The sequence below is a fragment of the Myotis nattereri genome, assembly GCF_964212035.1.
Source record: "Myotis nattereri genome assembly, chromosome: X".
In the NCBI taxonomy this organism is placed as follows: domain Eukaryota; kingdom Metazoa; phylum Chordata; class Mammalia; order Chiroptera; family Vespertilionidae; genus Myotis; species Myotis nattereri.
In genome coordinates, this window is record NC_138078.1 from 10,388,384 (window position 1) to 10,405,936 (window position 17,553).

General features: G+C 43.1%; 1 protein-coding gene and 1 pseudogene across 2 annotated transcripts in view; both read right to left on the reverse strand.

The window, feature by feature from the left end:
- The window catches only part of SCML2 (Scm polycomb group protein like 2), a gene marked incomplete at its 3' end in the record, with an annotated part of 98,575 nt that overhangs the window by 28,811 nt on the left and 52,211 nt on the right, over nt 1-17,553 (reverse strand). The window contains exon 9 of the mRNA XM_081081895.1: nt 12,425-12,545. Within this exon, the coding sequence (XP_080938021.1) occupies nt 12,425-12,545 (121 nt within the window). The remainder of the gene's footprint in view (nt 1-12,424; nt 12,546-17,553) is intronic.
- LOC308510922 (small nuclear ribonucleoprotein-associated protein B-like) lies at nt 16,424-16,897 on the reverse strand (annotated as a pseudogene). The gene has a single exon. The product of its transcript is annotated as a small nuclear ribonucleoprotein-associated protein B-like (transcript).

A 17,553-nucleotide genomic window follows, 5' to 3' on the forward strand; every position in this document is an offset into this window, starting at 1 on the left:
AAAAGAATAAAATCTTACCATTTGCAACACCATGGATAGAGAGTTAGACACTTCAATGAGAGAGAAACATCGATCAGCTGCCTCCTGCACACCCCCTACTGGGGATGTGCCCGCAACCAAGGTACATGCCCTTGACAGACCCTTCAGTCTGCAGGCCGACGCTTTATCCACTGAGCCAAACCGATCAGGGCTGCACCACATCTTCTTTATCCAATCATTGATCAAAGAACACTTTGGTTGTTACTATATCTTGACCACCATGAATATTGCTGCAATGAATATAGGGTTGCATATATCTTTGCAAACAAATGTTTTCAAATTTTTCGTGTAGATACCTAGAAGAGGGATTGTTGGGTCATATGGTAACTCAATTCTTAATATTTTGAGGAACCTCCATACTGTTTTTCATGGTGGCTCTACCATGGACCTAAATGGTATCATGGTAAGTGCAAGAAGTCAGACAGAGTGAGAGAGAAACAGATACCATACGATCTCACTTATATGTGGAATCTAAAGAACAAATAAAGAAACAAACAAAACTGAAACAGACTCAGAGACACAGAGAACACACTAATGGTTGCTAGATGGGAGGGAAGTTGGGAGGCTGGGTGAAAAGGTGAAGGTATTAAGAAGTAGAAAATATCCATTACTGCACTGACCAGTGTGGGTCAGTAGTTAAGGTGTTGGGCCGAGCAACGAAGGTTAGCAGGTTCTATTCCTGGTCAGGGGATGTACCTGGGTTGCATATTTCATCCACTGCCTCAATTGGGGCACAATGTCTCTCTCTCATATCAATGTTTTTCTCTCTGTTTCTCACTCTATTTCTCTCTCTCTCTCTCTCTCTCTCTCTCTCTCTCTCTCTCTCTCTCTCCTTCTTCCACCCTTCATTCCCCCCTTCCTCCCTCCCTCCTTCCCTTTTATTCTCTCCAAAAATCAATGGAAAAAATATTCTCAGGTGATAATTAACCAAAAAAAATGGCCATTACAAAATAGTCACAGGGATGTAAAGTATAGCACAGGGAATATAGTTAATAATCTACAATAATAAAAGCATAATATGCTAATTAGACTGGAAGTCAAAGCCGGGGCTCGGAGGGCCGAGGCAAGCCGCTGAGGGTGCGAGGGCCTGAGGGCCAAGGCAAGCCATGACCAACATGGCTGCAAGGAAAGCCACAACCAGCATGGCTGCAACCAACCAGTGGGCTGTGGCAGGTGAGCGGGGCCTCCCTCTGCTAGGGAAGCCTGGGTCCCAGGTGCTGGAGGGAAGCCAGTGCTGGCGGCTGGGGGAAGGAAGGCCTACTCTTGCACAAATTTCATGCATCGGGCCTCTAGTATTATAGTGACTAAGTATGGTACCAAGTAGGTACTAGACTTATCAGGGGGATCATTTCACAAATTATAAAAATGTCTAACCATGAATGTCAATTGTAATTGGAAAAAACACTCATTTTTGAGCTAAATTTATTTTAAATCACCAAATTGTACCTTTATTATATTTTGTAAAGTAATCAGATAACTTAAGACATATGTCACAGTAAATTCTAATGACCTAGAGAAATTTTATTAACTTTAAGAAAATAAAAATGGAAATATATGATGCAGAGACAACCAAGATGGCAGCATAGGTAAACACCTGAACTTGCTGCCGCGCACAACCACATTAAAATTACAACTAAAGACAAAACGAATATCATCCAGAACCACGGGAAGGCTGGCTGAGAGGAAATTCTACAACTAGAAAGAAAGAGAAAAGCCCATTGCGTCTGGTAGGAGGTACAGAGATATGGAAGTGCGGAGGTACGGAGGCATGCATGAAAGGGGCTGGCAGCTGGGTACACTGTTGTCTTTTTCAATTGGGAGGGAGATACAAGCTCCCGACAGCTCTGAACTCCAGTTCTGGGCGAGAATTTGGGGACCCAGATTCATTCGGAGAGAAACTGGACTGCCTGGCATCAGACGGCTTTCTTGCAGAGGTACTTGCAGCATTCATTGTTCCTGCATGGGGCCGCGGGACACAGACCCTGGGACCGCTCCAAGGCAGAGCAGAATGGCAGCCATTGAGGTTTGCTCCACCCTGGTGATTCCCTGAGACCCCGCCCCACCCAATTTACAACCCCACCCAAGTGTACGCAGAGGCAGAGGCTTTTGCATTCGAATGGCCTAGGCTTTCTCCACCTAAAAACCTGTCAAACTGAAGCTGGGTCAGAGAACCCCAGAGCTTCCACAAGAAGGCCTAAAGCCCATAAGCAGCCTGCATTAATTCACAGCTGCGCCTCATCTGGGCACCTCCAAACCCCAAACAAAGAGGAGGAATCCTCAGATCTCTCTGTAGCTCCTGCTGGGTGGCCTCAGGAAATGGCTGACTTTGTACCTCCTTGGAGATCCAAGAGCCAGTCTACCCAGTGGTCAGAGTGATACGATCCAGATTACAACTCTTCACATCAATAAGAGACACACTCAGGGGGCAGACTCAGTGTGCACCAAAGCCCCACTGAAGCAAGTCCTTCCCCATATGGGTGTCTCCAGCACAGCAGCTCTTCCATTGTAGACACAGCTGGTCCTCACAACCTGAAGGTCAATTCCTCCCAGTGATACCAACAGCAATCAAGGCTTAACTATAACAAGACTGTGCACACAGCTCACAAAGGGGTGCACCAAGAGTATCCACCTCAGGTAATTAGGGAGGCTGAGCCACTGGGCCTTATAGGACACCTAGCCCACAAAGCCACTCTATCAACACAGGGAAACAGCCAAAATGTGGAGACAAAGAAACACATCACAAATTGAAGAAATGGAGGAAAGCAAACTACTGGATACAGAGTTCAAAACCACGGCTGTAAGGTTACTCAGGAATCTTCTAGAAATGTCTGAGAAATATAGTGAGACCCTCAAGGATATGAAAAAGGACCAATTAGAAATTCAGCATACACTTACTGAAATAAAGAATAATATACAGAGCTCCAACTACAGACTAGAGGATCCCAAGAATCAAGTCAAAGATTTGAAATATGAAGAAGTAAAAAACACATAACAGGAAAAGCAAAAGGAAAAAAAGAATACAAAAATATGAAGATAGTGCAAGGAGCCTCTGGGACAACTTTAAGTGTACCATCATCCAAATTATAGGGGTGCCAGAATAAGAGAGAGAGCAAGATATTGAAAACCTATTTGAAGAAATAATGACAGAAAACTTACCCTACCTGGTGAAAGAAATAGACTTAGAAGTCCAGGAAGTGAAGAGAACCCCAAATAAGAGGAATCCAAAGAGGACCACACCAAGACACATCATCATTAAAATACCAAGGGGATAGAAAACTGTGGTACATCTACACGATGGAATACTATGCTGCTGCAAAAAAGAAGAAACTCTTACCATTTGCAAAGGCATGGATGGAACTGGAGAGCATTATGCTAAGTGAAATAAGCCAGTCAATGAAGGAAAAATACCACATGATATCACTCATTCATGGATAATAAAGACCATTATAAATTTACTAGAGGCCCAGTGCACAAAAATTTGTGCACTGGGTGTGGGGGGGTCCCTCAGCCCGGCCTATGCCCTCTTACAGTCTGGGACACCTCAGAGGATGTCCACCTGCTGGCTTAGGCCTAGAAGCCTGGCAGCCCTCAGGGGATGTCCACTTACCAGCAGGGAGCAGACCTAAGCTGCAGTCAGACATCCTTAGTGCGGCTGAGGAGGCGGGAGAGGCTCCTGCCACCACCGCTGTGCTGGCAGCCATCAGCCTGGCTTGTGGCTGAGCAGAGCTCCCCCTGTGGGAGCACACTGACCTGCATTGAGCATCTGTCCCCTGGTGGTCAGTGTGTGTCATAGTGACCAGTCATTCCCAGTCGTTCTGCTGTTAGGGTCAATTTGCATATTACCCTTTCATTATATAGGATGAACAATAATAGATACAGAGAAAGAGCTGCCTCAAACAGATTGTCAAACTGCAGCAGGAAGGCCGGGGAGGGATGGGGCGCAGGAGGGTGGGGGGTAAGAGATCAACAGAAGGACTTGTATGCATGCATATAAGCATAACCAATGGACATAAGACACTGGGGGGAAGGGGAGGCCAGGGGATTTTCAAGGGCGGGGGGAAAAAAAGGACACATATGTAATACCCTTCGTAATACTTTAAGCAAAAAAAAAAAAAAAGAAAATTATTTCTAAGTATAGTGATCCAAAATAAATAAATAAATAAATAAATAAATAAATAAAAATTGCCAAGGGCAAAAGACAAAGAGAGAATATTAAAAGCAGCAAGAGAAAAACAGTTAGTTACCTACAAGGGAGTACCCATATGACTGTCAGCTGATTTCTCAACAGAAACCATGCAGGCCAGAAGGGAGTGGCAAGAAATATTCAAAGTGATGAATAGCAAGAACCTACAACCAAGATTACTCTACCCAGCAAAGCTATCATTTAGAATTGAAGGTCAGATAAAGAGCTTCACAGATAAGAAAAAACTAAAGGAGTATATCACCGCCAAACCAGTATTATATGAAATGCTGAAGGGTATTCTTTAAGAAGAGGAAGAAGAAGAAAAAGTTCAAGATAAAAATTATGAACAGGAGAAGAAAATGACGGAGGTATAGATGGACGTATCCCATGTCTTGTCCCAGAGCAGATAAGGGGGAGCAGCTGAAACGAGTAACATACAGCCCGAATAAGCAGAAGATTTTCAGCTGGGAGACAGTTTGCAGCCGGGAAAGACCGAGGACTCCCAGAGAAAGGGGACAGTTGGAGAATGCGGCTGAAATCTCTCTTGGAATGCTGGCTCAGCCACGGAGACCACGCCATCTTAAGTGGCTGTTAATGGAAGCATATACATCCAAAGACCCGGCATTCAGAGATCGGCTGCTAACCTCGAAACACCGGATCTGGGACAGCGCGACTATGTGGACTTAAAGGAACCCTGCTTCTCCTCATGGAAAGGTTAGATTTCCCTTAAAGGCGCGGTTTGCAATTCAGGTTGGAGAGAGGAACGCACACGGGGGGAAATCTGCGCCCCACAAAGTCCGCAGCCATTGGGGCCAGCGTGATCCGCGAGTGTGGAAGGGTTCCCACAGGGCTGCTGGCAGAAGGGAACGCTAAAAATAAGACCATAGCTGGACTGGATGCAAAAAAGCAGGCTTGGATTGTGCCAGTGTGCCGGCTGTTTAGTGCTAGGGGAGAGAGGAAGCGTGGAAGAGTGCACACAGACCTGGAAGGTGGAGGTTTGCAAATTCCCGCAACTTCTCAGGCTCTTGTTTTTTCACTTCCCCTTAAATCTTTGCATTTGATTATTAAACCCAGTGCATTGGATTGCCCAATTGGGGTCACAAAAGAGACTGCAGGAGAAAGTTGTTTCTGTGGAACCTGGGAAACAGAGCGGGAGTAACGATTAAAGAACCAGCTCTGGACAGTTGACTCTCCCAAACCAGTTTTAAGTGCGATAGAAAAAATAAACCCCAACTGCTAGATAGAGAGGACTTATAGCCTGGGAGGTCAATCCAGAAACTCTGCCACCCAGGGGCTGATCCACAAACAGACTCTTCTGTAAATATAAATAAAGGCAGTCTGGGAAACAAATACAGCCTGCCTTAAAATCAGGACTGTGGTTTACAACACAGAGGAACAGTGTATCGCAGGGAAATTCAACACTCTCCTGAATACTTGGCAGGACTAAGGCGTGCCAAAAAGAAGAGTAGAACTGAAGCAACTTCACTACTGCACATTTTTATTTTTTTAATTCTTTTTTCACCTTTAATTAAGAAACTATTTTATTTTTTATATCACCTGATTTTACCTTTTTCACTACTACATTTTTATTTTTAACCAGTATTATTACTACTACCATTTTTTAAAGTGTCATTTTATTTTCTCTTTATTTTATTTTGGGATTAGTTTTCTACATTCTATTTTCATCGTTCCTTTAGCATCATTTTTCTCTACCTCAACTTTACCTTTATGCCAAAACTCTCTTCCTCACTTTTCCCCTTTTATTGTCCTGTTTCTCTTACCCTATTCCTGCTTTAGATTTTCCCTATTCCTTCTTTTTACCCCGTCAAAATTTCACCCTACTTATATATCTAATTTCCAATCCCCTGCTCTAAATCCATATGCACCTCTCTCTTATATTTCTTCACTATCCAAATTTTTTTTCTCTCTGACGTTTTGTTGTTGTTTGCTTGATTGTTGAGTATATTGGGGGTTGTTATGCTTGTTTGTGAGATGTTTTGCTTTTGCTTTTTCTGTTGTTGTTTTTTTTTCCAGTTATTTTTGTGCTTCTGTTTTCCCTCACCTCATTTGATATTAGTGGTTGTTTGTAGTTTGCATTCATCTCCAGGGATCTTTTGCTGGAATTTGTTGGGATTAGTGGCAGTTCTATTGGAGTTTTCTTGCCGTATAAATAGTCTCTTCCCCTCTTCTATTTCATTCTCTTTCTTTTCTCTCTTACTCCTCCCCTTTTCCCAATTTCATTTTTGCACTCCTTTCTTTTCTTTTTCTTTTTTACCTTTTTCTCTTCTTTCTTCCTTATCCCCTAATTCTCTTTGCTTGGGTGGTCACCTTTATTTGGGGTTATTAATATCGTGAATACATTTGTGTTCATTGCCTTGTACGTTGTGCCTCATTGGGTTGTATTTTGTGCCTTTAAATCAACGCAGCAGAGAGAGAACTACATAACCAAACACCTGGAGAAGGGATATTATGGGGAGACAAAGAAACAGCCCACATATGAAAGAAAAACAGGCATCACCAGAAAAGGAACTAAACGAAATGGAGACTATGGAGGCAAGCAACCTGTCAGAGAAAGAATTCAAAGAAATGGTCATAAGGTGGATGAAAAGAATGGAAGACAAATTCAACAATATGTGTAAGAATCAAGAGGAAATGAAGAAAAACCAAGAAGAAATGAAAAATGACATCACTGCTACAAAGTACTCAATAGAAAGCATCAACAGTAGACTAGAAGAAGCAGAGGACCGCATCAGTGAGCTAGAAGACAAGGTAGGAAAAAATACCCAAGCAGAGCAGCTTCTAGAAAAAAAACATTAAAAAGCAGGAGGAGAGCCTAAGAGAACTGTGGGACAACATGAAACGAAACAACATACGAATAACAGCGGTGCCAGAAGGAGAGGAAACTGAGCAAGGAATAAAAAACCTGTTTGAGAAAATAATGACAGAAAACTTCCCTGATATAGGCAAGAAAAAACTCACACAGATCCAAGAAGCTCACAGAGTCCCAAACAAAATGAACCCCAAAAGACCGATGCCAAGGCACATTATAATTAAATTGGCAAATACCAAGGACAGATCAAGAATTTTAAAAGCAGCCAGAGAGAGAAAGAAATTTACCTACAAAGGATGCCCCATCAGACTAGCGACTGATTTCTCAACAGAAACACATCAGGCAAAAAGGGAATGGAATGAAATATACAAAGTCATGCAAAGGAAGGGTCTGAATCCAAGAATACTGTACCCAGCAAGGCTATCAATCAAAATAGAGGGTGAAATCAGGAGCTTCACAGACAAAAAAGGTCTACGGGAGTTTATTACCACCAAACCAGCAATGGAAGAAATGCTAAAGGGTCTGCTGTAAAAAGAAAAAAATAGGAAACAAAGAAGGAACACAGCGGTAAAGAACAAAAATGGCGACTAACAAGTATCTATCAATAATAACTTTAAATGTAGATGTATTAAATGCCCCAGTCAAAAGACATTGGGTAACTGAGTGGATAAGAAAACATGACCGATATATCTGCTGTCTACAAGAAACCCACCTCAGAAAAAAAGACGCACACAGACTGATTGTGAAGGGATGGAAAAAGGTTGTTCAGGTGAATGGAAGTGGAAAAAAAGCCGGGGTAGCAATACTTACATCTGACAAATTAGATCTCAAAGTGAAGGACAGAAAAAGAGATAAGGAAGGCCACTTCATAATACTAAAGGGAGCAATTCAACAAGAAGAAATAACTCTGGTAAACATATATTCACCCAATAAAGGAGCACCCAAATACTTAAGAAATCTTCTGGAGGAGATCAAGGGAGAGATTGCCAGGAATACAATCATAGTAGGGGACTTTAACACCCCATTATCACCACTGGACAAATCCTCTAAAAAAAAAAATAAGCAAAGAAACATCAATCCTAAATGACTCACTAGATCAGATGGAATTAATTGACCTCTTCAGAACATTTCACCCCAAAGCCACAGAATATACATTCTTCTCAAGTGCATATGGGTCATTTTCAAAGACAGACCATATATTAGGTCACAGGCAAAGTCTCTTCAAATTAAAGAAGACTGAAATCATATCAAGCATCTTCTCAGACCACAATGGCATAACACTGGAAATCAACTACAATAAAAACAATCCAAAAAAATCAAACACATGGAGACTAAATAGCATGCTATTAAACAATGACTGGGTTACCAGGGAGATCAAAGAAGAAATAAAAAACATCATGGTAACAAATGACAATAAAAACACAACAATCCAAAACCTTGGGACACAGCGAAAGCAGTCTTCATAGGGAATTTCATAGCTCTACAAGCTTACTGCAAGAAACAAGAAACAATGAGAATAAATTACCTAACTCTACAACTCAAAGAGTTAGAAAGAGAGCAACAAGAAAAGCCCAGAGTGAGCAGAATGAAGGAAATAACCAAGATCAGAACGGAGATAAACGACATAGAAACCAAAAAAAAACCATAGAAAAGATCAACAAAACCAAGAGCTGGTTCTTTGAAAGGATAAACGAGATTGATGAACCTCTAACCAGGCTCACCAAGAAACAAAGAGAGAGGACCCAAATAAACAAAATCAGAAATGAAAGAGGAGAAATATCAATAGACCCCACAGAAATACAAAGGATTGTTAGAAAATACTATGAACAACTCTATTCCAACAAACTAAACAACCTGGAGGAAATGGACATATTCCTAGAAAAATACAACATTCCAATATTCAATCAGGAAGAATCTAAAAATCTCAATAGGCCAATAACTATGGAGGAAATTGAAGCAGTCATCAAAAAGCTTCCAGCAAACAAAAGCCCAGAACCAGACGGCTTCACAGGGGAGTTTTACCAAACATTCAAGGAAGAACTAAAACCTATCCTCCTCAGACTACTACAAAAAATCCAAGAGGAAGGAACACTTCCAAGCTCATTCTATGAAGCCAGCATCACCCTAATACCAAAACCAGGTAAAGACAACACAATGAAAGAGAATTACAGGCCAATATCCCTCATGAACATAGATGCCAAAATCCTCAACGAAATCTTAGCAAATCGGATCCAGCAGTACATCAGAAAGATCATACACCATGACCAAGTAGGATTTATCCCAGGGATGCAAGGATGGTACAATATCCGCAAATCAATAAATGTGATACATCACATAAACCAACTGAAAGAAAAAAACCACATGGTCATATCAATTGATGCAGAAAAAGCATTTGACAAAATTCAACACCCATTTTTGATAAAAACTCTCAGCAAGGTGGGAATAGAAGGATCATACCTCAACATAATAAAAGCCATATATGACAGGCCCACAGCCAACATCAAACTCAATGGACAAAAACTAACACCATTTCCCCTAAGAACAGGAACAAGACAGGGATGCCCACTCTCATCACTCCTGTTCAACATTGTGCTGGAAGTATTAGCCATTGCAATTAGACAAGAAGAAGAAATAAAAGACATCCAAATTGTAAAAGAAGAAGTAAAACTGTCCTTATTTGCAGACGACATGATCATACAAAACCCTAGAGACTCCATCAGAAAACTACTAGACTTAATACATGAATTTGGCAATGTAGCAGCATACAAAATTAACCCCAAGAAATCTGAGGCATTTCTGTACACCAAAAGTGAACTTTCAGAAAGAGAGATTATAAAAACAATCCCATTTACCATCGTACCAAAAAAATTAAGCTACCTAGGAATAAACTTAACTAAAGAGGTAAAAGACCTCTACTCAGAAAACTACAGGACGTTGAAAAAAAGAGATAGAGGAAGACATAAACAGATGGAACAACATACCGTGTTCATGGATTGGTAGAATCAACATCATTAAAATGTCCATACTACCCAAAGCAATCTATAAACTCAACGCACTTCCCATTAAAATACCAACGGCATACTTCACAGATCTAGAACGAACTCTCCAAAAATTCATCTGGAATAAAAAAAGACCCTGAATAGCTGCAGGGATCCTGAGAAAGAACAAAGTAGGTGGGATCTCAATACCAGATATCAAGCTGTATTACAAAGCCACTGTTCTCAAAACTGCCTCGTATTGGCACAAGAACAGACATGTAGATCAATGGAATAGAATAGAGAGCCCAGAAATTGGCCCAAACCAATATACTCAATTAATATTTGACAAAAGAGGCAAGAACATACAATGGAGCGAAGATAGTCTCATCAATAAATGGTGTTGGGAAAATTGGACAGATACATGCAAGAAAATGAAACTAGACCACCAACTCACACCATACACAAAAATAAACTCAAAATGGATAAAGGACTTAAATACACGACGGGAAACCATACAAATACTAGAAAAATCCAAAGGCAACAAAATCTCAGACATTTGCTGCAGCAATTTCTTCACCGATACAACTCCTAGGGCATTGGAAACTAAAGAGAAAATAAACAAATGGGACTACATCAAAATAAAAAGCTTCTGCACAACAAAAGAAACCATCAACAAAACAACAATAAAGCACACTGCATGGGAAAACATATTTTCCAATGGCATATCTGATAAGGGCCTAATCTCCAAAATTTATAGGGAACTCATACAACTTAACAAAAGGAAGATAAACAATCCAATCAAAAAATGGGCAAAGGATCTAAATAGACACCTTTCAAAAGAGGACATTCAGAAAGCCAAGAGACATATGAAAACATGCTCAAAGTCACTAATCATCTGAGAGATGCAAGAATGGCTATCAACAAATCAACAAACGACAAGTGCAGGAGAGGATGTGGAGAAAAAGGAACACTCGTGCACTGCTGGTGGGAATGCAGACTGGTGCAGCCACTATGGAAGACAGTATGGAGTTTCCTCAAAAAACTAAAAATGGAACTCCCATTTGACCCTGTGATCCCACTCCTAGGATTATAGCCAAAGAAACCAGAAACACCAATCAGAAAGGATATATGCACCCCTATGTTCATAGCAGCACAATTCACCAGAGCTAAGATCTGGAAACAGCCTAAGTGCCCATCAGTAGATGAATGGATTAGAAAACTGTGGTACATCTACACGGTGGAATACTATGCTGCTGTAAAAAAGAAGGAACTCTTACCATTTGCAATGGCATGGATGGAACTGGAGAGCATTATGCTGAGTGAAATAAGCGAGTCAATGAAGGAAAAATACCACATGATCTCACTCATTCATGGATAATAAAGACCATTATAAACTTATGAACAATAATAGATACAGTGGCAGAGCTGCCTCAAACAGATTGTCAAACTGCAGCGGGAAGGCCGGGGAGGGTTGGGGGACAGGAGGGAGGGTTGTAAGAGATCAACCGAAGGACTTGTATGCATGCATATAAGCATAACCAATGGACATAAGACACTGGGGGGTAGGGGAGGCCAGGGGATTGTCAAGGGTGGGGAAAAAAAAAGGACACATATGTAATACCCTCTGTAATACTTTAAGCAATAAAACAATAAAAAAATCAAGTGAATAAAAAATCTGATTAACAGAATAAACTTGTGAATAGAATAGAATCAGGGGCATAGAAAGGGAGTGGACTGATAATTCTTGGGAGGAAGGGGGTGTGGGGGGTGCACGGGGTAAGGGCAGGGGGTGGGGTGAAAACCAGGTGGAGGGGAGCTATGGGGGGGGAAAAGAGAAACAACTGTAATAATCTGAACAATAAAGATTTAATAAAAAAATAAAATAAAATAAAAAATAGAAAAGGAATAAAAAAATGTGTAGGAGATAACAAATAAAAGGAATTTATTAGTCTGGGTCTGGTCATTTCATACTCTTCACAAAGCAGAGAACAATTTAAAGTCATCATGCCCCTTAACAGGCAATGATCTGTCAAGATTTTAAAAGGCACTAAAAAAAGGCTTGACGTAGCTTTTAAAAATACATATAGGCAATAGTACGAATTGTGAAATGATATAAAGGAAAAACAAAAATAAATTTGACAATGTAAATTTTATAAATCTTACTAAGATGGATAAAAACTTTTAAGAGTATTGAGTGACTCATGTACTTGAACAGACTCTTTCTCCTTAACATCAAAATGAACAATGAGAATTTCAAAAAACATGAAAAATGCTTAAAGAAATGTTTATTATTATCTTTTCTCCTATTGTTTTACTTACAGGACTTCAAAGATACTGAAAATAATACATAATAAAAGATTAGTAATTTTATAGTCTTTTAAAATACTAATTTACCTGTAGACATCACTATTTTACATGACCCAGGACTGGGCTCCTTATATTCAACACCTCTGCCTCTGGTCAGCATCTTTATAGAAGTTGTAGATGTGGAACACATAACAGGAATAGATTGTTCCTGTTAAAAAATCAACAACAAAAAACGCAAGTATGCATTATTCTTTAAAAAACATTCCAAGCCAAGAAGGTCGGAAAAGCATTGACATAACTGGTCAACAAATGATCAGTTGCCAGAAGTCCTCAGGGTTGGAAACCTGTGTGTGTGTGTGTGTGTGTGTGTGTGTGTGTGTGTGTGTGTGTAACTACAGTACTTTCACACTATGCTCTTCAGAGGGGCCCATGATCTGGTCAAGTAGGAGAAAAAGAGACCAGGAAGCTGAGATTCCCAGTGCTACCCCTGCTCCAACTGGTCACACCTTAGCCAAAATAGTTCACTGTAAAACTTGTTTTATTTTTTGAGGTTCTCTATAAGACAAGTTTTCTCACACTGCTAAAAAAAAACTCTGCAAATATAATCCAACAATAATACATTCAATGGAGGTGAGGGACTTCAATAAGAGAGACAACAGAGTTGTCTTTAGAAAGCAGTCACTCATCTGGTTTTTACTGTATCTAGTCTGCATTTCTCCATCTACACTAATAAAAGAGAAAAATGGTAATTGGCGTTCGGCGCTACACTTTTCATCGGCTAATCAGGGCTATATGCAAATTAACTGCCAACTAAGATGGCAGTTAACTGCCAACAAAGATGGCAGCTAATTTGCATATGTAGGCACAATGCAGGGAGGCGAAAGGGAAAGCAGGAAGAAGCCCCCTGCCACTGACAGTGATCGGAAACCCACGGGGGAGCTAAGAGCTGGGGGGCAGGGCAAAGGCGGCCCTGGGGCTGCCTTTGCCCTGCCCCCCAGCCATGATTGGAGAATCAGGCGCCTTTGCCACCCTGGCCAGTGATAGCAGGAAGTAGGGGTGGAGCCAGCGATGGGAGCTGGGCACGGTCGAAGCTGGCAGTCCCGGGAGCTAGGGGTCCCTTGCCTGGGCCTAAAGTGGAGCCCACGATCGCGGGGCCACTGCAGCTGCGGGTCCCCGCTGCCCGAGCCAGACGCCTCAGCCAGAGGCGTCCTGCAGGGGCATGAGCGGAACCCGCATGATCGCGACCCCCCCCTGCTTCCACTGCGGGGCCCCTGCCCGGGCCGGACGCCTAGGCCAGAGGCGTTAGGCCTAGGCAGGGGCGGAGTCTGCAACCGCGGTGAGCTGGGAGTCCCCTGCCCAGGCCTAATGCCTTGGCCAGAGGCGTTAGGCCTGGGCAGGGGCGGAGCCTGCAACCGCGGGGAGCTGGGGGTCCTCTGCCCAGGCCTAACGCCTCGGCCGGAGGCCTCAGGCCTGGCCAAGGGGCCGATCCGGTGATTGGTGATCGGAGGGTGATGAGGGTCAACTCCTCTGGCGGAGGCATCAGGTCTGGGTGGGGGGCGGAGCCGGGGATTGGAGGGATATGATGGTCCCCTTGCCCAGGCCTGAAGCCTGGGTCAGAGGCATCAGGCTTGGGCGGGGGGTGGAGCAAGCGATCAGAGGGAGATGGGGGTCCCCTTCCCAGGCATGATTCCTGGGCCAGAGGCCTCAGGCCTGGGTGGGGGCCAGAGCCAGTGATCGGGGGGAGATGGGGGTCCCCTGTCCAAGCCTGACACCTCTGGCGGAGGTGTCAGGCCTGGGCAAGGGGCTGATCAGGCGATCGGAGGGCGATGGGGGTCTACGCCTCTGGCCAAGGTGTCAGGCCTGGGCAAGGGGCAGAGCCAGCAATCGGAGGGGTCTGGGGGTCCCCTGCCCAGGCCTTACGCCTGGGCCAGAGGCATCAGGCCTGGGCTGGGGGCAGAACCAGTGATGGGGGGAAATGAGGGTCCCCTGCCCAGGCCTGACACCTCTGTCAGAGGCGTCCGGCCTGGGCAAGGGGCCGATCCTGCGACTGGAGGGTGATGGGGGTCAACGCCTGAGGGCTCCCAGTATGTGAGAGGGGGCAGGCTGGGCTGAGGGACACTCCCCCCACACACACACCCAGTGCACGAATCTCGTGCACCGGGCCCCTAGTATTATGTAAGACTAGAGGCCCAGTGTACAAGACCCCTCGGGGGATGTTGAACTGCAGGTTTCGGCCTGATACCCACAGGCCAGGCCAAGGGACCACACTGGTGCTTGACTCTGTGCACTGGGCCTCTAGTATGCATGTAAGTTCTTTGGTTAATCTCTTCCCACCCTTCCTCCTCTCCCCTTAGATTCACCAGTCTGTTCCATGTTTCCATGCCTGTGCATTAAGCATCTTCCCCCTGGTGGTCAGTGCGCATCATAGCAACCAGAGAAACGGTTGTTTAGGATAGATGGATGGATAGATAGATAGATAATTCTGACAACATTACAAGCGGCTTGTAGGTAAAATTATGCCTATCTATACTAATAAAAGGGTAATATGCTAATTAGACCAGACATCTTCTGGACATCCTTCTGGACATCCTTCCAAAGCCACAGTGGCGGCGGCCGAGGCAGAGGCGGTTAGGGGGTTAGAGGCGATCAGTCTGCCAGGGGAGAGCAGTTAGGGGTGATCAGTCTGGCAGGGGAGAGCAGTTATGGGTGATCAGGCCAGCAGGAGAAAGCGGTTAGGGGCAAGTAGGCAGGCAGACAGGCGAGCAGTTAGGAGCCACCAGTCCCAGATTGCGAGAGGGATGTCTGACAGCCGGTTTAGGCCTGATCCCTCAAGGGGTCTCAGACTGGAGAAGGTACAGGCTGGGCTGAGGGACCGACCCCCCTGCATGAATTTCATGCACCAGGCCTCTAGTTGTATATAAGACCCAAATGTACTCTGGGCATTATTAAACATCACTAATACTTTATTTTAGATCAACTTTTGAGGTTTCCTAGGAGCTATTTCATTGTGTCTATGTGATAATATTGTTATGCGTAATCCCTTCACCTTCTTAAGCTCTGTCTTTAAATTAGAGAGTTTAGTCCACTAATTTTAAAAATAATTTTTAATGTGTTTATGTCTGGATCTACCATTTTCTGTTTGCCTACTCTGTTTTGCTCCTCCATATGTCCTTATCTTTTTTTAATTACTTAAGTGGCTTTTTAGCTATGCTTCTTTGCATTTGTATTTTTACACTATACCCTGGTGATTACAATGTCCAATCCATAAAGTTAATACTGTACTACTTAACATAAAATGTTGAAGCCTTACATTGACACAAATCCATTCCCCCAACCCAAGACTTTATACTATAACTGTTTTATGCATTTTATCTATGTATGTTATAAACCCCACAAGACTATAATTATTGTTTTAAACAATTACATTATTTTAAAGATACTAAGAAGAAAAATGTCCAAAAGTAAGTCATTTGTTTATTTACCCAGAGATAAGCTTTCTTCAGCATTTCTTATAGTGCTTGACTGCCAGTGATGAATTCTCTATGCATGCTTTATCTAAAAATGTAATCTTTTAGTTCCCCTTCAATCTTGAAGGGTATTTTTGCCAGATACAAAATTCTGTATAACACCCTTCCTACTGTGTGTACTCCAACCCACCCCCCCCCCCCCCCCCGCCCCAGAGTCTGTCAGTTTCCATTCATTCTCCAGTGTCTTCAGGTAGCTGACTTTTCTATTATTTCCAGGTTTTAGAGTTGCTTTCTTTGAGGAAGTCAGTTGAATAGAATATAGATCTAGCATCATTAAATTGACCACACTGATTTCCCCAATCCCCCCAGTTTGAAGTATAATTTATGTACAGTAAAATTCATCTCAGACTTATTTGTAAAATATACTGAGTTTTAAATAAACTGTCTGAACATAAATACGCTCATGCAGTACTTCCAAAGTGATTTTGGAGGTTCTTTCCCAGTTTAATTGCTCTATGCATTTATTAGCAAATATGAACGCAGCACAGTGGGGACAAAAGCTCACAAATACTCCACACAGTTTTACAAGACACACTGCAGGAAAAAAAGTAACTAAGGATCAATAGTACCCTAGGGTCTTGGTGGACTCATTCCTGAGGGAGATGGACCTCTTCATTCCTGGAGGGGGCATGACTATTGGCATCCCTCAAGCAGGGAGAAGCCCAACTGGTTATCCCATGGGTGGCCTCATACCAGGTGGAGAAGTAATAATGTATGGAGGTGGGGTTACTTGGCTCATTGATGTGGGGGGAGTCCCTGGCTGATGGGTACTGAGTTGGGGCTCCAGCAATGCTGCAAGTGGCTGCAACTGCAGCAGCTGCTACAGTGTCTCTTCCATATGGAGTCATTACCTGCTGGAATGGTCTCCCAACCCCTTAGACAGAGTCTGGTAATCCAACAAGAACCTGAGGAATTGGAACACCAGCTGGTACTCCTCTGCCAGTGGCCCTGCCAACTCCAGCACCTCCTGCAGCTCCAACAGGGGCACTCAAACAATGCCAGTATCTTTGGAGGGACGTACCTCCACACTCATGGAAACCAAGTTCTCCCCATGCAGCACCAGACCCCAAACCTGCTTTTCTTCACATTCTGGATGCTTCACGTTACATATGTGTAATACCCTTTGGTCTTAAGGATCCAGAAACTTTACTGTAGATATTTGATTTGGTGGAACAGCAATCATGACTGTGGGAAAGAGCAGCAAAATGCTGCAGAACATATAGAATGAACTGTATCCTTCAAGATGGCCAAATCTTCATTGGCACCTTCAAGGCTTTAGACAAAAACACATGGACTTGATCCTCTGTGATTGTGATGAATTCAGGAACATATGTAATACCCTTTGTAATACTTTAAGCAATAAAAAAAAGATCAAAGGGCAGGCTACAGACAAAGAGGTATGATGCAGATTTTGCTACAAACAATGCAAGCTGGGGCAGAAGCTTCCAACAGTAGGTGGAGCCTGGTTTTTTGCTTGGAATCAGCTACCTGGGATGTTTCAAGACTGCTTTAACCATTTCCTGGTGTGTCAGCTAAGAATGCCTGCCTCAGTTCTGCCTCAAAGTCCACCACTGGCATTTGCTGCTGCTGCTGAGATGGCACACTCTGTTGCTCAATAGAGGACAGCCTCTACGTTTGTCCTCTTGCGTTTGAACTGGACTTCCGCCTCTGGTACATGCTAATCCGTAG